This window comes from Strongylocentrotus purpuratus, unplaced genomic scaffold, assembly GCF_000002235.5.
Source record: "Strongylocentrotus purpuratus isolate Spur 01 unplaced genomic scaffold, Spur_5.0 spur5_scaffold_9, whole genome shotgun sequence".
NCBI lineage: Eukaryota > Metazoa > Echinodermata > Echinoidea > Camarodonta > Strongylocentrotidae > Strongylocentrotus > Strongylocentrotus purpuratus.
This window is the reverse complement of record NW_022145615.1, coordinates 31,853,115-31,878,828: the sequence shown is the minus strand read 5'-3', so window position 1 is coordinate 31,878,828 and position 25,714 is coordinate 31,853,115. Positions and strand designations below refer to the sequence as shown.

General features: G+C 36.5%; 2 protein-coding genes across 5 annotated transcripts in view; both read left to right on the top strand.

Moving 5' to 3' along the window:
* LOC100893745 (dual oxidase 2) overlaps positions 1-5,010 on the top strand; it is a 41,785-nt gene extending 36,775 nt beyond the window's left edge. Inside the window, exons 29-31 of the mRNA XM_030977157.1 lie at positions 402-557; positions 2,481-2,609; positions 2,924-5,010. Coding sequence (XP_030833017.1) covers positions 402-557; positions 2,481-2,609; positions 2,924-3,049 — 411 coding nt within the window. The 3' untranslated portion in view covers positions 3,050-5,010. The remainder of the gene's footprint in view (positions 1-401; positions 558-2,480; positions 2,610-2,923) is intronic.
* A 2,488-nt stretch (positions 5,011-7,498) lies between these two features.
* duox1 (dual oxidase 1) overlaps positions 7,499-25,714 on the top strand; it is a 32,976-nt gene continuing 14,760 nt past the window's right edge. The window contains exons 1-14 of one of the 4 annotated variants that reach the window (XM_030976268.1): positions 7,499-7,810; positions 10,726-10,881; positions 13,017-13,139; positions 15,415-15,519; positions 17,709-17,804; positions 18,225-18,386; positions 19,133-19,317; positions 19,763-19,988; positions 20,701-20,864; positions 21,548-21,623; positions 21,986-22,082; positions 22,793-22,919; positions 23,969-24,065; positions 24,695-24,888. In XM_030976268.1, coding sequence (XP_030832128.1) covers positions 7,741-7,810; positions 10,726-10,881; positions 13,017-13,139; positions 15,415-15,519; positions 17,709-17,804; positions 18,225-18,386; positions 19,133-19,317; positions 19,763-19,988; positions 20,701-20,864; positions 21,548-21,623; positions 21,986-22,082; positions 22,793-22,919; positions 23,969-24,065; positions 24,695-24,888 — 1,878 coding nt within the window. In that variant the 5' untranslated portion in view covers positions 7,499-7,740. 4 annotated transcript variants of the gene reach the window in all.

Genomic DNA, 25,714 nt, shown 5'->3' with positions numbered 1-25,714 from the left:
TATATTGAGCTAATTTCTCGAGCTCGAGTCTCGAGCTGATGAAGACGCAATTTGTAACTTCGGGCTAGTTTCCCAAATCAGAAATAGCGGGCTGTTTGGCAATCTTGAGCTGATGAGGACATACCTGTTGATGTGACTCGGGTACAACCATCCCTCTTTTCAACTACTACATGGATGAGCGAGGGAGGGGGAGGGGGTTACTTTAATTTTTTTTAGTGCATTATGGTTTGCCTCTGTTATAATTATGTGAGCTTTGAATTTTTAAGAAGCTCTCTACACACTGAGGCCCCAATGCCTCATGAAAATGAATGCCCTCCTGTCAACATCTGAGTTTCAAGGCTTCAGTATAAAAAAACACAAATCATTTTTGTTTATCTATCTCTCCCAATCCTTTTAAACAGGTGTATTTTGTGTGGGTAACTCGTACTCAGAAACACTTTGAATGGCTAACTGAGATCATCAAGGATGTCGAAGACCATGATACGAATGACATGGTATCAGTCCATATCTTCATCACACAGTTCTTCCAGGAATTCGATCTCCGTACTACAATGCTGGTGAGTAGTGGCTCATATATATATACAGTCAAACCTGTCTATAGCGACCGCCCAAGGAAAACACAAAAAGGGGTCTTTGTAGACGGGCGGTCTTTGTAGACAGGTTCCTTCAGTGCATGTTTCAATGAGAAACCATTTTCAAGGGAAACAAAAAATGTGCTTGTTGTAGACAGGTGGTCTTTGTAGACGGGTGGTCTTTGTAGACAGGTTCCTTTAGTACATGTTTCAATGAGAAACCATTTTCAAGGAAACAAAAAATGTGTTTGTTGTAGACGGGTGGTATTTGTAGACAGGTGGTCACTAAAGCAGGTTTGACTGTATAACACGATAGCAACGACTTTCAAGAAATCAGATTTTCAATACGATATTGCCTTTATACATGCATGCCATGGAAAATAAAATTTTATTCGGATTACGTGACGTAACACCGTAAAACCTTACATTTCAAGAGGTGACAGAAAAGGATAATGGAATGACCCAAGAAAGATTTCTCGACCGTCTTTGCGATCATATCTATTTACATATTCATGTAATTACTGATCATAGTTTAAAGCTAATCTTGAGCCCTGGCATGGGAATCGTGTTTTGAGAAAAATTGCTATGATTTATTGTGGATTGTTTATCCTGCAGCAGATTGTTTTTTTGAACCAATTAAATAAAAACCAACGCAAGAAATCTTACTGGGTATCATCTTCGAAAAAACCACAACTCTCATTTGCACATAGTGACCTGTGTTAAAGATAAACTTGAGTTCTGGTAAAAAAAGAAAATGAATTTTCACAGAATCTAACGAAACTTACACTGAATGTTCAAGATTACAAATAAATGTCATGTGCCAAACAATTTTGGAAGAAAATGTATACTGGCTGAGTAATGAGCATAGAAAGATAAGGAAATCAGGGTAGTACTAGCCCTGACACCATGTGTGTTGTCCCATATACATCTATCTGTATAAGTGATTGTTACTTTACCAAGACTCTGCCAAATTTATGATGACTTTGATGACTCTAGAACCTTGCATTACACACCTTTACTTACATGCTATATGATCAACTTTTCTGATCCATTCCACACCTTTTCTTTCACAATGCAATCGCATTACCAGTACTCAAGTTTATCTTTAAGCACATGGCATCAGGCCTAATTACCCGGATTTTCTTATCTTTATATGCTCATTACTCAGCCACTATACATTTTCTATCAAAATTGTTTGGCACATGTCACTAAGTTGTAATCTTGTACATTCAGTGTTTGTTTCGTTGGATTCTCTGAGAATTTATCTTCTTTATTTACTAGAACTCAAGTTTATCTTTAAGTGGAAGAGCTACTATTTTCCCCCTTTTTTCTCTTCTTCTAAAATCATAATACATTATTTGTCAATTATAATATGGCGTAATCAATGATTACTTGGGCATGGAGAATAGTTCAATCTGAGAGGTGATTTCCCCTCTATTCGATCCTCCCATGTCGACATTTGCAAAGTAAGAAATAGAAAGTGAAATTGAAAGACTTTTCAAGAATAAGCCTTTTGGTTACATATAGTTTCACTGAATGCTTTTTTGCACGTCCACATGTTGCCCGAATTAGAAATGATGACTCGTCCAATTCAAATCAATATTACAAATATATACTTGTGCAAACGTATTTGTTTCCTATGGAATATAATCCAATTAATTGATTGAAATATAATACTTCTGAATAATAGATCGTTATGTTTTTTTAATTATAAATATGAGGCAATTGGTACTGAAAGGATGACAGGATGGATGACAAGATATAAAGTTCCTTTTCGCTTTGATGTCAAACTCCACTTTTCTAAATTTCCTTCCCCAGAAAGCAAAGTCATCTACAAGTTTTAAATTCAATATTTAATATTTAACATGCATACATTCAATAAATTCGCATCATTTTGCATCATTTCAGTACATCTGTGAGCAAAACTTCTACAAAGTTTCGAGTCGATCTCTGTTTACTGGTCTCCGATCAGTAACTCATTTTGGCAGGCCAGAATTCTACACCATGCTGGAGTCCATCCGCCAGAATCACACCGAGGTATATATATATATATATATCATAACATTTCCTTCATTAGGTCGATGGAAAACAGTTTGAACAGGACGTGTGTATTAAAGGGCGCTCGAAACTTGTAAAAGGCCCAAAATGTTGTATTAAATTATAATTGAAAACTTTCCCAGAAGTATGCTGGCAAAATATTAATTATTAACAAAATTCAAGTCACTTTGCATTTTAAAAATTGAATTTTGTAATTGGCAGTGGTTTATTCACCCCATTTGATTATGTTGTGTATAACACTGTGTTTCAGTTCAATATTGCATAACTTTGTCTATTATCGCCTTATGATTCAGGTGAAGAAATTCGGTATCTTCAGTTGCGGCCCTCTTGGTATCAACAAAGCTCTCGGGGTCTCCGTCGCCGAGATCAGGAAAGAGAATGCCGGCATCATCTTCGAGCTCCACAACGAAACATTTTAAAGCGTTATCGAGTTCGTCATCGACTTCGTTTGATAATCTTGGCTTGTACAGCAGGACTGTCGCTTGATGAAGTGCAGTGTTCAGGACGATCAGAAGCTCACGATGATGATTTGAAGAAAGATAGAGAGGGGGAGAGAGAGACACAAAGAGACAGAGAGAGAGAGACAGAGAGAGAGGGGGGACGGGGGTGGCGGTGAAAAAGACTAACTTTGCCCTATTTATTAATGTTCTCACAGGGGTCGCTATGGACACATGGTGGGGGAAGGGCTGAGGCGTACGTAGGTCACAGCCTATTTTTAAAACAAAAATCAGTTAATCTATACATTTTCAAGGCTTAATATGTAAATGTTGGTTTATATTACATAACTTTGGAGGATTTGTTTGAAAATTGATGCCTAATCTGTTGGCACATAATTATGATGAAACACCCAACGTTTCCCATTCAAAATGGTCTTGCGATACCTCTTCTAGTCCCTTATATTGATGTTATAGAGATTGGTGCTTACCTACATCTAAATGAAATGCCTTATCGGTTCATTGAACACATTAAAGCAAAAATCTTTAACGAGGCCATATCAATGCAGTACTGGATCAGCGAGCACATTGTATGTCCAGTTTAGAACGTCACAACCGCTAGAGATGGCGCTAGTTATCCAATTTAATTACAGTGTGACGTCTTCCTTCACCTTTCACAGTTTCACTGGAGTGTACATATATTGCATATATTGTATACAAATGTACATAATTTACGTCAGTCATTTGAAATGTAATAATGATATGTCGAAGTACTAATGTTTATTCAAGAGTTGTATTTAGTGATAATTGATAAATATACACAAAACTTGAGATGATTATAAAAAAAAATACTGCAATTTGATGATTGTGAAATTCTAGATGATGCTAGACATGCTAGATTACTTAACCTTCGTTTCCGTTCCTTTCTCCTGAAAATCGGTATGGGTACGCCTCAACAGCTAAAGCGCAGAATGTTATTAAATGAAACCAATATCTCATTCCTAAATTTAATTGTTATTCCTTTCTTCACATCCCAAAATCATTTGGATGCATCGTTATTTTGCCAGGGTTACATACATCGTCGGAATAATGTCAGTATAGTGACCGTGTCTCAAAAACAATACCCAGATTACGAAAGCAAAGAATAAACAAAAAGTTTTGAGGGGTATTCATCACATGTAATAGTTCATTTATGAAAAATGTACATTTAATAGATAAGAGTACGTATCGAGTTCAAGCAGATATTGACTAATAACTGCTGCTATATATTTGAATATTTGTAATTGTAATAAAAACATTTCATAAGTTCTTAAATTCGCTGCAAGTATGTCACCACGGTTATAGATGCTCGTTGGTTATTATACATTAGATATCACTGTTTGTAAAGCAAATACGTTTCTTATCAAACATTAATATTTGTGGTGATGAATGAAGTCTTTCAATTTTTTTATTTCTAAGTTCAGTTTGAATTGTACAAAAAAATCAAACAATATAAGTTTCGTTATTTAAATACAATTAGAACATCCAAAACATCGGAACTAACATGATACATGTACAATGAAAAGCGTAGAAATAAATTGGAAATACAATATTTATATAAATGACATATATGTTTTACCTATAATTATAAATCTAGAAGGAATTCCATAACCTATTATATGCCGTGTTGGACATAAGAGATCCAACACAACATGCTTATATACGTTGAAAGTGTGATTAGGTACAAATAATGTGCAGAGCTTTTAACTATTCAGTGTTTATAGAATTTTGACATCTTTAAAGTGTTTATTTTTTGGTTTCTGCGAAGAATTACTAATGGATGAATATTCGACACGAGGAATGTTGGATATGTGTAAATAATCTATGATCCGGTTGGAACACAAATTTGCTTTTTGCTCCTTAGTGCATTTACATAGCGGATATTAAAACTCGGTCTTAAATTGCTATCGTTATTTACACGATTCTTTTTTATCTTTGTCCTTCTTATGTATGTATAAATTTGTTTTGGGGAATGATTTAGCTCAATATTTGCTTTATTGCTGTATATCTTATGACTGTGTCATTAGATTAAATTTATCATTAACGTAGTGCAAATATTTGCTATGTTTATCGGGAGAAGTGTTGGAATATGGAAGTTTAACTTTATGAGCGCAAAGCATAATCGAAATACATGAACGTGTTAGGACATGCATTGAGTTTATTCCAGTTTTTTTTACCAATTAACGTGTGTGTATGTGTCGCCAAAAGATTGTTTAAAATAAAGAGCCATTCGTTTTAGAGAAGAAGTACAAACTTAACCTACATTCATCGTGTTTTAACCTATTTCTGTACTGTTTCATCCTTGAACACGAGTATAGATTGAATGGTAGGCCTGATATAAATTGATAGCCGCCGAGCAGCTATTATGTTATATCCTTATAGATAACAGTACTCTGTTGAGAGTCGGAAGGGCTTTAATCTTCAGTTTAATAATACGTGTTAACGTCCTTCTGGCTCTAAAAAGAAGAAATCATGCGTGCACTAGGAAGGGTTATCGTCATTTCACCTCCATTTCCTACATGCAGTGTGGAAAATCCCACTTTTATGACAATAATCCTCTGTGTCAGATACCACTGTCTGTTCATTGCCAGAAGTGGTGTTGGCTCAGTCTCCAGAGCTCTTCCTCTGGCTCCAAATATTTAAAGTATGTTAAAGCCTTTAGCTTCACTCTAACAATTTAATCCTTAATCTCACAATCTACTCTTGCAATTATATCCCAGAATGAAAATCAAAACTCATTTTAATGTATGTGAAAAACTGGAAGAAAAACACAGAGGTTTCCTTAAAAAAAAAATTGACTCTAATCGATAAGCTCGTGAATTATGCAAGATACTGATTTCAACAACTACAGTTAAAAACTAAAATGTTAAATCATCATGTTTTTAGAGTGTACATACTGAAGGGATATATATCTAGTCCTGATTTAAATGACATATAGGAATGGGGAATTGCCTGAAGTTTAGCTTGAAGTTTAGCTTGAAGTTTAGCTTGAAGTTTAAGCTACACGAACACTCGCTTCCTTCGCCTTTTCTTGTGTATAACCTCTGTCACATTTATGTAGTGCAATCAACATAATATGAATGTAAAAGAATGAGCAGCCCCCCCCCCCCCGCCCTCTTGTTTGCGGCCATCTTTAATATATAATTTACTTGGAGAGGTTAGGAATGGCTTCCAAAGGGTTCCTATAAAGCAACAAAAAAGGAAGATTGTACAAGACATGCAGGACACTAACCTACATCTCAACGTGCCGTAATAACCAACTATTGATTTGATTGTGGGCAGCGACGGAAAGACAAGACAAGACAGGGAACATGTCTGGGGGAAAACGAATAAAGAATAAAGACGTGGATGTGCCTCAAAGTGAGCGAGACACAATACAAAGGGGATTTTCCCGTTCATGTACCCCACTCATTACGCAATCTGGCAGTTCAGATGACTCATGATCGACGTGGGTGGGGGCGGGGTGGGGGCACCGACAGTTTTAGAAAGCCAAATAACACGACTGAAGAAGGGCTCAGATAAAATAATTATCGTAACGTAAGAAATAGTATAACATTTGTTTTAAAACGGAAAATTAAATTAAATTAACCGGAATGGGGAGTGGATGCTTCTCCTTTTTAATAATTGTGCGCATTAAAATTTTGTTAAATACATGTATTTGCAGACAGTGGACATAATACACTTTTCGCCTTTTAAGTTTTTAAGAGCACTAGGGTATATAGACTTGTGTGATTTCTGACTGACAAGACATTTTGATTATCTGTGCAAACATATGAAGATATTTATTTGGAAAGCGGTACATGCTTATCGAGAAACTGACTGCTATGTAGAAATTTAAAGAAAAAACAGGCTGCGAGTCTTTTTGAAATAAAACATAATTTGATGGTAATATCCACCTCGAAAGGGTAGAAGTATATGGATGACGATAAGTTGGTCAGTAATGGTTTTAATATAACTGCACAACAAAAGTTATTTAAACAAATCAAGCGTCCAGATAATGTTATTATTCTCGCTCCCGTATACTTTTAATATATTGTACATTTGGTGCAGGCCTAGTTATTTTTCTATGCTTTCTGTTGCTTTATGACACATAAAGAGTTAACCCAATAGGTTTTTAGTAATTCCATCAAACCAGGATTCAACTGCGATCTCATTTAAATGACCTTTACGGAAGTTACTCGTCCAAAAAGGAAATAAAGAGGACCGCTTTACCCTAGCGCATTGATAAGTAAGTATAGCGGTGATCCGGTCCTGTACTTTGCAAAACCACCTTCTTTGAATATTCATGAAAGGCGTGGCCTGAGTCTGTTCACCGTGCGATTGTCTGGTATGTAAGGCTAATTAGCATATGGTTGCTCAACTGTGAAAGAGGGAGAGCTTGTTGAGAGAGTCAAATGGTATTGAATTGAGTGTTATTAACTGGGTAGAATATAGAGTGAATATTTTCTCAGCGCTACAAAGTGATCAAACTGGTTTTAGTTTGGTCCCGCAGTGCTATTGAATCGACGCTGTATTTTGTGTGAAGATTCGTGGCGTTCATTTTCTGACGCCGACATTTTGATCTGTACTTCGCGTCTCTTCCCGACATAGTCCTAAGGCAAGGTTCAACAAAAAGTCGGTGATAGGAACGTTTGATCATGACTCCTCGTGATCTACGGGGACCCATTTGCGTGGGATTGCTGCTGTGTATGATCGCATTATGCTCAGGTATGTTGTCAAATTAATTATGTATATAGGTATAATCACTGCATATTAATCTTACCGCATAGTATCCATATCATTAAACTAAACCTGTGCCAAACTATAAGTTACTACGGTGACGATAGTATTCAGTGATCCAATGTTGTATTCTGTCATTTCATATCTCGATTTATAATCTGTATTTTGTTTGCAGATTGCTCCATGTTATACATATTGAAATAACGTTAACTTTGTAAAAGTGAAGTAAATCGTATATCATATTTCTTTAGAGCAGGGTGACAAGCAAGAGGACAAGTTAATCTTCATGTATCGAATGTAATTAACATTATGAGAACGTGATTTTTTTTATAGAGAGTATTCGGAAGGATGAGAGTATATATGACAGTACATTCAAGAATGTCTCTGTATATAGCATATATCGGGAGTCGCAATCATAGACAATTCAAAGTATAGTTTATAGCTCAGTGACGGTGAACCATAACGATTCGTAATATTATAGATTGTCGTACGTGTAATAACAAGAGAGCGAAGAAAAATACCATGGTCTATTGACATGATCAGGAGGGTTGCTTTTCAAAAGAATATTTGCAAGTACTTGAATCAGTGTGTTAGCAATCGCTGAGGTATAGACACTCTGCTGTACGAGGCGGGCACATTCCGGCTTGGTAACAGACCAGGAGCTGGTACTATGAAAGTTGAAGTTCAGCTTCAACTATGGTCTGCCAAATAGTATACCGTGCTACCGGGGTAGGTCAACTCTCAAAAGATTCATTCAAACCACTAATTTTGAGTGGAATTTACTACAATTGGGAATGAATGTATAAGGAAGCGATCCTTTTTAAGACTCCTATAAGAGTGAATTTTCCGCTCTTTTGCACTACGAAAGCAGCACTGCCGAAAAAGAGTAAGAGATATTAAAGAGAACAAAATATGGGAATTTTAAGAAAAAAATAAGGAAGTTAAGAAGTCAGTTATTGATAAGGAGTGAAGTCTTGAAACTATGATTGAAAGTTCCTGATAGATACAGTACCTACCATTCTATTTGTACTCGAAAGGATAACCATGTATTTCTCGATCTTTCTTGGGAGGGGAACTTTAAAAAGTGCAAACGAAAATCGAAACAATTATCTAGTAAAACACATGCATGTAGAAAACGCATTCAGATTAAAATGGGCGGGGCGAGGAAGGTAGGGATTTAGAGATGGGAAAAGAGAGGGTTGAAAGAGAATGAAGGTAGGAGAGGAAGGAGACAATGGGAAAAGGAAGAGGAATAAAATAGAAGCAGAAGAAACACAGGCAAAGAGAGAGGAGCATAATTTGGAATCGTTTAGAAGAGTTGGTTAGAAGAATGGGTCTGCATGTTTATAGCATGGGTATGCATGTTTATAGCATGGGTAAAATAGAAATATAGAAAAATATCAGAACAACATTCACGAAGAACGGAAGTAAAATGTATCTGAGTCATATAATGATTGTTATTATTATTTGCATCTTGTCAAGGCTGAATGCATGACCGTGGTAGTTCAGAAAACAAATAGTCATTGTCGAAACAGGCTATAGAAAATGGGTTTTCACGGGTCACGGCTTTTAGGTAATACATGTAACAGTATATAAGGCCGGCCGATACCTATGCATAATGGCGACCAGTGGAGTGGATACGGATTAACGACAGAGCAAGAACTAAACTTTATTATACACTGTATATAGTAGTGAAGTACGTCATATTGGCGATGCGAACAACCGAAACGATGTCTTCTCAATATAGAGTGAAAGGGATTAAGCAATATTGAGCATCATTCTAACACTTTTCCATGCTTTGTACAAGTGGAAGGTAACCCGAATAGCCGAACAACACCCGAAACGTTCCGATCGAGTGAGTTCTCGAGCAAGAGGCGTTTCGATATCACTCGGGTGTTTGTTTCGTTATCAAAATGAGGAAGTAAAAACAAATCACGGCAAGAGAAACTAACCGCCGTGGAGTCACGTGACTTGACATACTTTCAGGCATTCTTTTGGTCACATAAAAGCTTTATGACTTTGATGATGATTAGATCTATGGAGAGTGAAAAGCACTTAACAATTACAGAAGAAAACCTAACAAAAGATGAGAATGGGATATGCAAAAAATTCTTTTACATACCAGAGTTTTAAATCAAATTGTTTAGCAGTGCTTTCATGTTTTTAATTATCAAAGATGATGAGAGTTTCCAATTTACAATCGCAAATTTCCCTCTCAAAATAATTCGCACTTTTAATATAGAACAAAAGGAACAAGGTGATAATAAAACAGACTATACTGATCTATTTATGAAAGTCGCCTTGATCGTTCGTTATAATTATGCAGAGGGTTCGTAGCATATCAGAGAAGCATTTATGAGGTTCGTGGTGGAAACAATGGAAGCTTTACATGGAAGCTACCCCCAGCATTGCTGAGTGTATCACCAGGGACTGCCCCTGCTGGTGATACCAACAAGTTGTAGTATCTCTTTGGTGATACATGGCAGATCTATGAGAATACGTTACAGCATATTAACAGCTGTTTTGGATACCTGGGCCCCGTCTTATAAAGAGTTACGATTGATCCAAATCAATCGTAAGTCCTCCAATCAATCGCAAGCTACGGTCTCCTATCTCTTATGTACGTACATGTAGTTGCGATTGATATCAACTCTTTATAAGATGCGGCCCTGGTAACCATTAATTTTTAGTATTAAAGTCATGGTATATTAGTCGTATGCTCTGAAAGATTTTGTGTATGATAATTACAACGGCAGCTTGCAAGTGAACCAGTCTTTGTTTCAAATTCTAAACTGCTTGAGATGAATAAAAAATAGTCAGTTACTGAAAATGTATGCATCAATCAGTTATAAGGTTCTACCCTTTTGTCCGAGTTTGGAATTAAACAACCATTTGCATAACAGGGTTAACGACAGTCGCCGCTCCCGCGACAAATGCTACCACTCCCGCAACAAATGCTACCACTCCCGCGACAAATGCTACCACTCCCGCGACAAATGCTACCACTGACAATGCAACAGAGACAACAACTGCCACACAGCCTGATAACACTACCACAGGTAAAATGGTGGATCGGTTTTCATCCTCATAACCAACGATAATTTGCGATATATATGCACAGCATAAATAAATGTGACTTCTAGTATGGGGACTTCCTGGTTCAAAACGGAGCCACTACTCTGGCGCCCTCTGAGGTTCTTTAGTGGTTTTACTGTCTGTTTTTAATTCCTTTCAGCAGAGTTCCGCTTTGCAGCCTACTTTTGTTAGCGTAATGCAAAAATTGGTAATGTTATTGGAACTCTATTTCTGGTTATCAATCAGTCTGTCTTCATATCCTTATCTCTACCTCCCATACATCTATCTAATAAGCTATCTATTCGGATGTTATCATTGTATTTATATTTGCATGTGTCATATTTATTAAAGTTTCCAACTCATTGATTTATCTATATCTTTCAATCGGTCTGCGGTTATTCTTTCTTTATTCCTGGATGATGAACTACACCTCAACTTTCGTTCGAAGCACTCTCCAAAACATTCGTTTCCTGAGCAGTGTTCTTCTCTTTATCATTCTTTCAGCTTCTCGGTTGGCTTGTGGTTGAATCTCAAGTAGTCTGGTGAGAGTCGGAAGGTCTTAACTGTCAACTTTCACAAACAGTTAACACCCTTCTGGCTCTCAATACACGCAACGTCGATTCAGTCGTATCATAATTATGTCAAGCGGGAATATAGATTATCATGAATATAAATGTGGGCTCTTTCGGAAGGAAGAAAGAAATATAATCAAACTCGCAGGTGAAGGGCAAAGTCAATTTGTAGAGATTTCGTTATCGTTGAAATGTTGCATGTGTAATTGTTTGTACAGTATATTGATGTAGGCAGAATGAGTTGTGTAGTTGTCATTTTAAGGCCCCACTGCACTATTTGTAGCTATTTGCGCCCTCTATATAGCAAACAATGCCTAAGCGGTACCCGTTGATCACCAATGGTCTCCTTTTTCTTATGTTAATTGAGAGCTGATTTGATGAGATAACCACCTGCCAGTGACCTCGCAGTGACCTCGCAGGGATGTCGAATCCGTCCATGCCAAACTAGTGCGGAGGGGCTTTAATGGTTTAAGAATTGTTAGTTTGTAATCAATGAGGAGTCGTTTCATTTTATGAAATGATATGAAAAAGATATTTAAAGAATGTAAAGTACAAGTACGTCTGGTGATAGTTGGAAGGTCTTTAACACCAGTTCTGGCTCTCAATACACGCAACGTCGATTCAGTCGTATCATAATTATGTCAAGCGGGAATATAGATTATCATGAATATAAATGTGGGCTCTTTCGGAAGGAAGAAAGAAATATAATCAAACTCGCAGGTGAAGGGCAAAGTCAATTTGTATAGAGGTTTCGTTATCGTTGAAATATTGCATGTAATTATTGTTTGTACATTATTTTGATGTACGCAGAACGAGTTGTGTAGTTGTCATTTTAATGATTTAAAAATTGTGCGTTTGTAATTAGTGAGGAATCGTTTCATTTTATCAACTGATAAGAAAAAGATATCTAAAGAATGTAAAAGTAAGGCTTTATATTCACCACTGCATTTGTAAAAAGCTCAATGACAAAAGTTGAAAATAGATTAAGTTCATAATAATTAATATATTGATCTAAGACACAATACATAACATCAATAATACACCCCCTTGCCCTCACATAACTCCCAAAGTCTACTTTTCTGTAACACTTTTGAGCATAATTGAATCTTCTATGTATAAGTGTTAGGAATCAAGTTAGCTGTCCCTTTTCATAAAAAACCTATATCATTATCGCTACTCTCTAAAAGATACCCGCTGATTTTAATTTACGGTTGACTGTAAAACTCACAGAAAATCAGGTTATGAAGTGTAAAATAGTTGCACTCTACTTTATAGTGAAAAGGGGGCCACACCTATTTTTATCCCACCCTTTCTCTGAGCGGAAAACATGGATGAGGAGGAATTCTTAGCGCTTATACAATGATGACCCCCCCCCCCCTCAATAACAATTTCACACCCATACACCATCTTCCCAGGTAAGTGCTATTAGTTACCATTGATCTGACATGCGTCGAAAATCTACGTCGGTCTGGTAAATTTTCGGGAAATCGGTTCATTTTGTTCTTACTTTTCAAGACGTTAATTCAAGTGACCCTTAAACCCCACAGGTCAGACAACAGAGAATGCTACTACGGTCATGATGATGACCGAGGTCACAAATGGCACCACGGCCGCGATGATGACCGAGGTCACTACGGTACCGACGCAGACGGCCCAAGGCCCATCAACTGGTATGAATACCAAGAAGTTTCATCGGACCCGCATCCTGGCAAAAAAAAAAATTAAAAAAAATCAACAAAAAAAAAAATCATCGCATAACGAGCTTTACTTGTTTACTAAAGCCACCGGTTTCTCCGCCATGTTCGTCTTGTACAACCATTTTAGATTTGCATGTATAAACGCATTGTCTCTCATGTTACAAATTACGTTGGCATTTATGTTTCTGGCTGCAGCTGAATTTAAATCAAATCGTGTTTTTTTTTTTTCTCTGACATTTTCATTTGTATCCATCAAGCAGGAAAATTTGTTCTATCCATCACCTCTATACAGGATCAATGGAGCTTTATGTAAATGGTATTATAGATATGACTGCTATGAGAGGGATAGTTGTTTTTAAAGGCTCAAGGGGCCGTTACATCCGCCATCATCCCGAGGCGTGCCGAGGGGTGATCGCAGGATGTAACGTCCCCGAGACCCTATAAAAACAAATATGCCCCGAATACTAAAGCAGTCTTTATATCTTTTTTATAACAAAATGACACAAAAATCTACCAAGAATTCTTACTTTATCCTTTTCTTGAGTAAAGATTGGTTTAAACATCACAGAAAATCTGAGACACTGTCTGTTAATCTTTACTATTTTCCTGGTACCCAGAAATCTTTCGGGAATCTCACTCATGAACTATTAATCGTTACTGGCTTTGTTCGTTTCTTTACGGTAATGGCTAAAACCACGACTCCATTTTCGACCAATCAGATGGCTAGAAGAGAGGTATTCAATATGTGTTATAATCATGTATGGGCATATTGTATGACATATTCTCATTCTATTACGTGTCATCCTTATACCTCACGTATTCTATTGTATTTGATGTTCACATTGTAAAATCATTCGCTTTGTTCACATCGTCAATGCGTGGGGTACGTTCACATAATACGACGTTTCCCTGTCGTACGGGACGAGAAACCTATATAGACCGAAATAGTCATCATCATCGTTTCGTCGACTCTCATGCTAACATTATCCCATACATCATCTTATACATCTTGGCATCTTTAACACTCTCTGTTTATTCATGAAATATCGCTCTTTCCCCTCCGCTATATGAACTTTTGTATGAACTCTTCCGTTATCATGTTAAATTTGTTCTATTGTATTTTTCTTGGTGCCTGAGCTTTCCCACAACCAATGTTTTTTTCCCCGTTTCCCTCTCTATTTTTCTAAATATATCATGCATGAAATAGCTAGAAGCAAGGTCGTGTATCAAGCTTTTTCTAACATCAGGCAATCTCCATAGCATTGTTGTCGCTTAATGTGTTAATATATCTGAAAAATAAATGACATTATCCGGGGACATTTATTATAGAATATTGTTAAATGACTTATAGTCTATCAGCTACCTATTTGCATTTTCAGAAATGTGGATTCACAAACGTTTCCGTCTGCCGTTTACATTTCCCATGAATCACTAAACTTAGTACGGAATTATATTTTAGAAAATGTATGTTTTTAATGTGTTCTACAGATACAATAAATTGTTTTCAAAGGAATTGTTAAAAGTTTACAAATAAAATATATGTATATATACAGTATACAGGTATCGATGGTGAATTCAGCGAAATGGGAATGTGTACATTTTAACTCTAAACGTGGATGGCACCTTAAAGCTCAATATCCAGTGGAAAGGGTGTATATAATTTGCAACTATTAATTTAATTTTTCTTAATTGTTCCCTCTCTGACTCTCTTGTCGTGATTGTAGCCCTTGCATGTCTGTTTGTCGGTTACTCGTTCTCTGCTCCTCTCTCTATCTCTCACTCTCTCTCTCTCCCTACCCCTCTCTATCTTCTCTCCCATCAACCCTGCAGCTGTCAATTTCGAAATTAATGTTTGTAACAAGAATAGGAATGTCTTATCACTTCTGCCTCATTACGTGTTCGCCTGTCACAACAATGGTATGCTCCATTATAATTATGAACCCTAAAGCAAAACCCTATAGCATTGGTGTATATTGACAAATCAATGTCTGAGTGGGTCTTTAGATCACTATTGGATTCTAAATTATATAAAATTGTTTATGTATAAGCTAATTATATTAAATTCCATGTATACAAGCACCATGGAAAATAAATATGATATTTCGTCGCTGTTTTCAAGAAGTGACGGTAGTGAAAAAAAATTGCATTCACTTTGCGTGACGATTTTCCTCACTACCGTCACTTCGTGATAACAAGGACGATTTGATCGATCATTTCGGCTTATATCATCTTGATTTTCTAATTTCAGCCCAGACTACTTCGTCTACTGACCCTCCCGGCACTACCACCGCTCCTCCCGTAACCACCCCGGCGGATGAAGATGAGCCCATCGTAAACGACAATGAGCTGCTTAGTAAGATTCTTTTTCTGCTTACTTCTGATGTTAGGTACTTTTACAGGAGGTATCGTTAAAGCTCAAGTCCACTCCAAAAATAAATTACTTTCAATAGAACCAGAAAAATCAGACAAACCAATCAAAAAAGGTTTGAACAAAATCGGATAACTAATAAGAAAGTTATGAATTTTAATGACATAAACAACTTTGAAAATCACTACACAAATTGGCAACTCACTCATGAGTCTGTGACGTATGGTCCTCACTATGCGCTTATTATTTTCTTTATATTGATAATGTAAATTTCCTATTTTCACCCTAAGAATCCTCTTTCTTCACACCAGCATCCAAGTCACATTGTTAGTAATATTTTTTATGTGTGGATGCACAAATAAAGAGTAATTTATGTCCAGTTAAATCATGAAGAATTGAATTTTGATAAACTATTTATATAAAAATCAATAATTATGAAATACAATATTCAGAAAATAGTATCAATTCTTCAACATTCATAAAAGTTTTTGTGAAATGTCATGCACGCAATATGATACAAATGATATAACCTGGGCAAAGGCATGGGGAAATCGGGAAAAGGGAAATTAATGGGATTTTTGTATTTGTATTTATTAACATTTATTTCCTTCTCAACAGCACAATATAAAACACAATGTATATATACATGATATATGTAACAATTATTTCAACATAGAGTATACAGTAATTAATTCAGATACGGAAGGAGGCGAAAACCCGGAAAGCGTAGCTTGAGTTGGGAACGCCCATAATAAATTAACACAGTTACCGAAAGAACATTATAGACATTATTATGAAAATTACATTGTATATAACAGAACGTTGATAGGAAAGAAAAAATAGTGAAAGGAAGAGAGGAGAGAATTAAGTATAGGAAGGCATGTTCACTTATAAAGAGAAAGTTACATCAATTGGGCTGTACATGTGTCTGCGATTACATCATAAAGATAACGAAGTACAATTGTAAAATAGACAGCGGGTACATATCATTACAAACAAGCAAAATCATCAAACAGACAACAGCTTTATCCGACAGCATTGTCCTGGGAATATACAGATGGTACTAGCAACAAGTTATCAAAGTAAATAAATAATCGGTCATACAAAGATGTCATTAAATTCCACAAAAGATCATTTCACACATAAATACAAGAGAGGGTATCAATATCGAGCAATTAAATACATTTTTGCCTTACGGGAAAAAGTCTGCAAGGAGAGCGATTTGTGTAGAATAGATGGTAAGGTGTTCCAAAATTTTGGTCCAGAGTATCGAATGTCAAATTGAAATCTTCGGTTCTATGTTTAGGGAGACGAATGTTGGCAGCGCTTCTCGTATTATACGTATGGGTTTCCGAGTTGCATTTAAAATATATAAAGATTAAACTATATAAAGCAATTGATAAGTTGTGAGGACATGACGTCACAAACTGATAACCATCTTGGCAAATTGTGTTGTGATTCTCATTGTTCCATAGTTTTACATACTTTTTCAAAAATTCATAGCTTCCTTATTAGTTATCCGATTTTGCTCAAACTTTTTTTGATTGGTTTGTCTGATTTTCCTGCTTTTATTGAAAGTAAGTTATTTTTCGAGTGGACTTGCCCTTTAAGGCATCTTTAAACAAAATCAATGAGAGGTACGGGGCAGGTCAGAGCAAAGTCACGGGATATTGAGCCGAAACAGGGGGTCCTCAAACTTTTTAATTTGCAGAAGGGGTAAAAAAAAGATAACTACAAATATATAAATAATTTTGTTTTAAACCCAGTAGTCAGATTTTATCTGTGAGGCATACGTTGGGCCATTTTTTTAATTATCAAATGTGAACGCATAAAACGCTCTTTATGATGATGGTAATGATGATGATGATCATCATCATTATCATCATCCTCATAAGGAGAAGGTGGAGAGGAGGAGGAGAAGAGGAGGAGGAGGAAGAGGAAGAGGAGGATCGAGAGGGGGGGGGGATGGCTTAATTATTCTTTCAAAATCGGGTTTAACAAGGAAGTTAGTCTGGGGTCTAAGATTTACTTTGGTCAAAATGTGATAGACCCACGGTCTGGTTTAACTGAATAGATAATGCTTTTACATAAAAGGGTCTTATTTCACAATATGCTGTGCTGTACGTTTGTTTTAAAAACGAATTTGACATACCATGTTTTTTGTTATCCCCCAGGATCAATCGGAGCTTTTAAGGATGATAGTCATTCTGAGCCAGAGGGTTATGACGGCTGGTACAACAACCTAGCTCATCCAGACTGGGGTGGCGCAGGTAAGAATGACTTCAAGAAAAATAAAACCTAACTAATTTTGGCTAATAGCTTGTTGTTGTTGGTTTCAATGGCGTTTTCCAACGTCGTTAGATGATTTGTTGTGAGCCAATTAAATTTGTCTTGAAATTTCTCATTTTATTACTTAGCAAGGGAAACAAGTTTCCTGTTTCCTTGCTAGAAGTTTCGTACTAAGGCTATCGAATAAAATGTGTTTGGTTTAATTTTCATTTATACCTTTTTTTCTGTAGAATGGCTAAGTATTACTAAATTTGCATTGTTCTGATAATGCAGAAAGACACATTTAATCAGTCAGTCAGTCTGTCAACAGAAATAAAGAAAGGAATACTCAATTTCTTTGTTGAATCCGGGAGAATTAATTTCTTGATGACACACTTTCATGTAATATTGGTGTTTTTCAGAGTTACCTCTAACCAGGCGTCTCCCGGTGAGCTACGCAGATGGTGTATACGCCATGGCAGGAAAGGACCGACCCAATCCGATGAGCATCAGCAAAGCAACCATGCAAGGAGAAACAGGACAACGATCTCATCTTAGGAGGACAGCTCTCATGACATTCTTCGGTAAGGCAGGGCTCCATATTGGAATCAAAGAATATTATCTTCTCTTCGGATTGACACTGAAAATCAAGCATTTGAGTAGAAGATTAAAGGATGATATGATAAATACAGTGATGATGATGATTATGATGATAATAATAATAAGAAGAATAGAAATGATAATAATGGTAATAATGATAGTAATAACAATAATAACAATGATGATGATGATGATAATAATTATATTAATGATAACGATAATGATAATCATGATAAAAATAATAATAATAACGATAATAATGATAAGGATAACAATGATAACGGTAATCATGATGATAATGATAAAAATAATGATAATAATAATAACAATATTAATGACAAGGCTGATCCTTCCAATATTCATTACACACGGGTCGAGAGTTTGTGTTGTTGTTGTTTTTGTTGTTGTTTTTTCTTAAGAAGAAGATATACATATATATATATATATATATATATATACACGCATATTATGTTAGTGTATATACGTAAATTTGAATTCAAATTTTGTTTTTATATTATTCGGCAATAATGGTCATAAACTGACTGACTTGCCTAAATTTAAAAAAAAAGAAAAAAAGAGGCAAATGCAGATTAATGTTTCTCAAATGATATAAAAGCCATTATTTCAAGTCCTGCATCTTCAGTTAGTGCTCAAGCTAGTTTAAAAAAAAAGGATCACAAAAGAACAATGAAGGGGTTAATAAAGTGTCATTCTTTCTCATTGCTTCTAGGCCAACAGGTAGTAGAAGAGATCTTAGATGCCCAGCGAGGAGGGTGCCCCAGGGAGTATGAGAACATCAAAATTCCCGATGGTCATGAGTATTTAAAGGAGAAAGAAGGCATCTCCATCATGCCTTTCGTCCGATCCAGATATAGTTTCAACACGGGCTACTCACCCAATGTACCACGTGAACAGGTAGGGAAAACAGTAACCCAGCAACTCAAACATATCATAATTTTTATAAGGAACATAATAATATCAGCTCATCAACAGTGATCTTTGGATGTTATATATTAATGGCAACAACTTGATACACAGATAATTATATTAGACCAAAATGCATTCCCCACCCCGCTTCTCAAGTTCAGACGATGCTGCCCATGCATTCTGCACTCTGTAATCAATTGTGAATCGTCCTCCTGCCTGGTTTAATCCTATCAGGGGGTGTTTCACAAAACTTGTCACCAGTGACAAATGACAGTTGTTGTTATAAGCTACTGAAATCCTTGCTTCTGATTGGTTATCAGCAGATTGGTCACTGATATTTGTCATTTGTCATTGAAAAAAGGCTTTGTGAAACGGGTCTCACCTCTTGCACCGAATATTGATTGAGATTATACTGTTGTGTATCTATCCTTAGCTGAACGAGATCACACCGTGGTTCGATGGCGGGTTGGTGTACGGTACGACCAAGGCCTGGGCTGACGCCCTGCGATCTTTCAAAGATGGTAGACTTGCAGACAATGGTGAGATTGGTGGAGAACCACAGTTCCCCGAGCAGAACACCCTTGGACTACCTATGGCTAATCCACCTAACCCCATCGCAGAAGGTGCTGCAAGGCTACAACGCTCCGAGCGTTTCTTCAGTAAGTAGATTCCTTCAACTGGATAGAAATAGCAACGATTAGTAAGAAAATTAAGGGGGCGTAGGTCCTGTTCAGCTTGTGGATATAGTTGGTTTCGAAAAAAGATGTTCACTTTAAAACCACTACGTGAAAAATTATGGAACAAATCGGAAAGAGATCATAACGAAATTGGAATCACTACGAGGGGATCAAATATCCTTTGGCCCTCTCTTCACGCAGGAGATCAGAATTCTGAGTCCCGGTTCCGGGAAGGCCTTTTCTTCCCACTTATTTAAGAAAGTCTAAAAAATTATCAGTTTTACAGTGAAACGAGACAAATTTAAGGTAACCTAGAGGGTATGAAACATATTGAGACTTTAAATAGAGGTACGATGAAGGTGAATACATTGCCATTTCCCCATCTAACACTTTTCCTTTTCCCTTTTATATCTATTTAAGAACATTATATTCTGAAGTGGAAATTATACATATCAAATCAGACAAATTAAATAAAAAGTAATAAAGAGTAAACTCTTAGAAGCTATGTTTTTTTTTGGAACAAGTCTTCTAGTAATCTTCAAACAGCTATTCAGCCCATCGCGAAGAATAAACTAAAGATTGTAAGTGGTGTGACTGTGAGGGAGACAAAAGAGGTTTATTGGGATGGGATAAAAGTCGATCGATGCCTAAGGAGTAAAGAATCATGAATCATGTTGTCTTTTGTTTACTACAGAGCTAGGGAACCCCCGTGGAAATGAGAATCCATTCCTGTTGACCTTCGGAGTACTGTGGTTCAGGTGGCACAACTACTGGGCAGATAAATTCAAAGCTGAAACAGACTGGGAAGATGAAAGGATCTTCAACGAGGCCAGAAAATGGGTCATTGCTACATATCAGGTATATATAATCATCAATATCGGGAGCTCCCACATAATATGCTCTGGCAATATTTTATCTTGATTGTGTAAATGAATTGCAACTGCGTCCAACAAAAGGCCATGCGCGTGTGTCATACGCCCGACCCCCCCCCCCTTTTTTTTTATCATACCGAACGAGTTTCTATATAGTTACAACGGTCATTTATGACACTTATGTTGTTATTATGTTAGATTGTGTAACTGAACATTAATTGTGTTTTCCAATAGTTAGATCACAATCTAAAATTTAATCGTTCAATTGAAGCTGTTATAATTTGTCCAGTCTATTCGATGGTAGTCCCAAACTGGATGTTATTTCGATAATTACATTTGATTTAATTCCTATTTTAAAGGGATTACTGAAAAAGCTGAATCCATTTTGAAATATGTTTGTTGTTGCATTTGTAAATAACAAATGTTGTTAATGAATGATCTTGAATCGTATATACTATATAATGAATATGCCAGGGTATGGAAAATAAAGACCCAAAGTTTTTTTAATAGGCCCTATCGGAAATTTTATTTGTAATTCTATTTGTAATTCACGACACGTATAAGGATAATTCAGACCGACCCCCGTTAAAAAAAAAAATAGGTCTGATATTAGCATAAACGAAGGCTTCATGACGTCATATTTAATTGTCTGATCTCTTTTTACCCCAGAGTGTTGTCTTTTACGAGTGGCTTCCTGGATATCTTAACCTTAATGAAAATGAGACCGCAGAGGTGGAATATTCAGGTAAGAATCTTAATCTGCTCAGAGCAAGAAAGACATTAATCGTCTTTCTCACTATCAATAGACGTCATATTGTCTGCATTTTGTTTAGTACATACTCTTATGATATTGTTGTTGGCTGTATGTGCTTTGAACATTTGATTGCAAATGAATTTGGCGCCTTTCAAATCTGACTTATACTTTTTAATGTCTCTAATGCTAATGGGTGATATCGTAGTATGATTTAGTCAAATCGGGTTCGATTTTAACACTTAATTTCGTATTCAATTTGATACCTATCCAATTTATTGTTATTGTTATTTATTGTCTATGTAACTCTACGTACACATTTACTAAATACTGTGGTTTGTCAATATTTTATGTAGGTTACAAGGGATACATTCATCCGGGTATTACTCACGAGTTCCAATCGGCCGCGATGAGATTCGGCCACACACTCGTCCCTCCTGGTGTTATGCGCAGGTTTGTGTGTAGCTAGATAACTTTTATTAATTTTCTTTGTTTCTTTTTTTCCTTTTTTGTGTTCTTCTTTTATTTCAAAGGCCCAAAACGTTAACTAACAACTACCATGTACTTGAATGGGCCTATTGTGCTCGTGACACATGTAAAAAAAAAAGACATGGTCTTGAGTTCTTTGTAGATCATTATTATTTCACTGTTATTATTGTAATTAGATTAATAATCTAGAAATCAAATCAAGATTAAAAGAAACATGATCTCAAACCTTTTCAAAAAATCAACCCAGTGCAATTTAAATACCATTGTGTCACCTTTTGAAATAAGTGAACAGTAAAATGAGATAATTATTACATACTCCGATCATGATTTCTAACGGCAGTAGAAAAGGGGAACCGAATTGCCCTCAAAATTATTTCTCGAAATTCCTTGCAATCGTGTTAAAGAATCAAAGACAAAAAAAAAACAATATAATGATTTCGAGCCATCCACTGAGCGTACGAACAAGTTTTCAGGAATCCGGCAAGATACTAGGCTCAGCCACCAAAACCCAATGGTCCATATGCCAACTTGCAATAAACTCCGGAGTATAATGATCTATTCTCAGGAAGCTGCTCACTTTAATGTTATTTCATACAAAATAAATCATTATAATCAAAGTGTAAATCAAATTATAATTCCATGTTTTCTTCTTCTTGTTGATGTTTTGTTTTTAGGAATGAACAATGCGTCTTCCGGACCTCGACCATGAAATCCTCAGGCTTCACAGAAGATCAAGCCGAGTTCGATTCATCGCTAGGGAACCACGGGGTTCGAACCTGTAACTCCTTCTGGAACCCACAGGTTAATAAAACGAACAATAAATTAGACTCTGTTACCTTCCAGATGAGCGTTCACATATCACTTAACAAAGGATTAACGAATTCTAGCTTTTAACAACCCCCTGTGAACTTTGCCTATTTAGATACAAATAATATAGTTATTAAATCCCCAGAACGTCATATAAAGAGGCTAGGATTTTTTTTTTTTTGGGGGGGGGGGGTGGGGGTGGGGGTGGGGTGAGGGGTTGAGGAGGGGGATTGGGGAGTGGTTTAATTGTCAGGTTTGAATTGAATTACGCACCTGAGATGGTAGATCTACTCTATAGTATTGCTGTGAAACAGTAAGTTAGTCACATTGGTAGATCAGTTCTATGTCATGCGGTTTTGATCTTGAGATATGTTAGAAATTGAAAATGTGATGCGAAACTTTTGTGATTTGGCACCCACGCAATTGAAGACAGTTGAAATAGTTGATAAAATATACTAAAGTCACTATTTTCCCTCTGAAACACATTATGACGTGCCCTGCTCTTTTACTCACGTAGAAAACTATTCCTTTGTCCGTCCTGTTCCTTAGCTTTCTGTTTAAGTTCATGTTCAGCCAGTGATGAAAATCTACCATTTTAAGAAGCACCATACCCAATGTTTGTCCATCAGAGGTCAAACAAAAAAACATTTCTAAGCTCTTAGCGTTCTCCCAAGTTCTACTGACGATCAAAATACACAGTACCTATCTCCAAAGAAGACATTTTATGATCATAAAGGATTGCGAGATTTGAAAGTTATCAAATTTTAAGAATTACGAAACCAGTTCTCTATTCGTCCAATGAGTTGAAAAACATAACATGAAAACAGGGCAGCGATTCACGAATGAAAACGGGGCAGCGATTTACGAAACACTCGTAAGTACACGTTCAAAACATCACATTTAAACACAGATTGTAATTAACGTGTGTTCCAATGGGATGTCGGCAAACCTGAACTGTTAACGGTTTCGTGAAACGGCGCCAACGAGTGAATTATTTTTGAATGGAATGTAATGATCAATTTTTTTCATATTTTTGGTTGCAGCACTCTGTCCGAGAGCATGACATCGAAGAATTCCTTCTCGGAATGGCCTCCCAAGTCACCGAGAGAGAAGATAACATCATTACTGAGGATCTACAAAGTAAGTTAACTTCCGTACTTCTGATTACTGTTTTAGATATATTAGAACATTTACGTATTGATCTATCAAAATTACAACTATCCCCGTACTTGAATCGAACTAATTTTGATATTCATTATGAACAACATATGAACTAAATACCTCATTGCATCACGCTGATTGAGTGGGTAGCGATGCATTGTCACATGTAGATTTGGGTATTCTCAATTCTTAGACTGGACAGCCCTTTTGCGCAATATATTTCCTAAGAATCATATCCTGTTAAGAGTTTGTCAGTTTTGTATAGCCATGAATGTAGTGATTATTGATATCAAAACAATTATTACCCGTAGCATTTTCCTTATTTAACGTGATGCGAATGCAGAATTTGAAGTTTATTTATCCACATCCTATCTGAGAGGATTTAGCCAGTGACGTATCCAAATATTGACAATCAGATGGGGGAGGGGTAGATATCGATGGGAAGGGTAGGTATTTTGGATTGGAAGGGGGCGTGCCTCCTGGGGCCATAGGACGAGTAATATCTTTTAAGCTTAAACCATAGTTGTGGGGGGGGGGCGCGAAGGGGCACCGCATGCTGAATACGCCCCCTAATAACGACATCATGATTTTCTCTCTACTGTTTCCAGGGCGTGTATTTGGACCGTTGGAGTTTTCTCGTCGTGATCTGATGGCGCTTAACATCCAGCGTGGTCGTGACCATGGGTTACCTGATTACAACACAGCTCGTGTCTCACTCGGAATGGACCGAAGAGAAACCTTCGAATCAATCAATAACGCATCAGCCCATGCAGATGGTGTTGAAACATTCATCAAATCGGATGTGAGTCATAGAAGTTTTAGATAGTAATATCACCGAACTTAATACTATATTATACAACACCTACGTGGATCCTTGTCATTTGATTGGAGGATTGTTGGTCACATGATATTCAATAGATGTTATATTGCACGGTCGTGCATTTTTGGTTATATGCGCTATGCATTTTTGGTTATATGCAGACTGCGTACCTCTCTGCCGTGCGCGCGCGTATCCCTGCGTGTATCTGACGCGAAGGCAATCTGAATGTAATTGAGAAGGCTTGACTCCAACTTTAACATTAATATAAGGAGTAAAGCATAATTTGTTGATTAACATTCTACTGGATCTCCTTCGATGTTGTATAAAACAAATAATGAATGTCTTTCATTCGTTCAATGGTGCGAATATTTTCATTCGTTGAAAGATTAACGTTAATTCTATTCAATAGAATGTTAATCTTTCAACTCATGAAAATATTCGCACTATTGAACTCATAACCATTCATTAGTTGTATGAAGGGGTGACCAAAGTTCGCGGACATTTTAGAACAGCTTACAAAATGTGATATTCGATCTATGATTTCTCACATTCTACACAAGATTATTTATTTCAATTATTACCAAATGGACAGCAAAGTTTTTTTACTACAGATTGGTTCAACTAGAAAAATTTACCGTCGAAGGATTTCGGAGATATCGCGATCTAAAAATTCGATGTCCGATCGTGCGTGCGCGCTGCATCTAAAAAAGTCATAAAAACAATGAGACCTAACTTCACGCAAGGTGGTTTACAGTTGATTTATCAAAAAATGCGATCCATCAAAAATAAGGTAATATCATAATTTGCA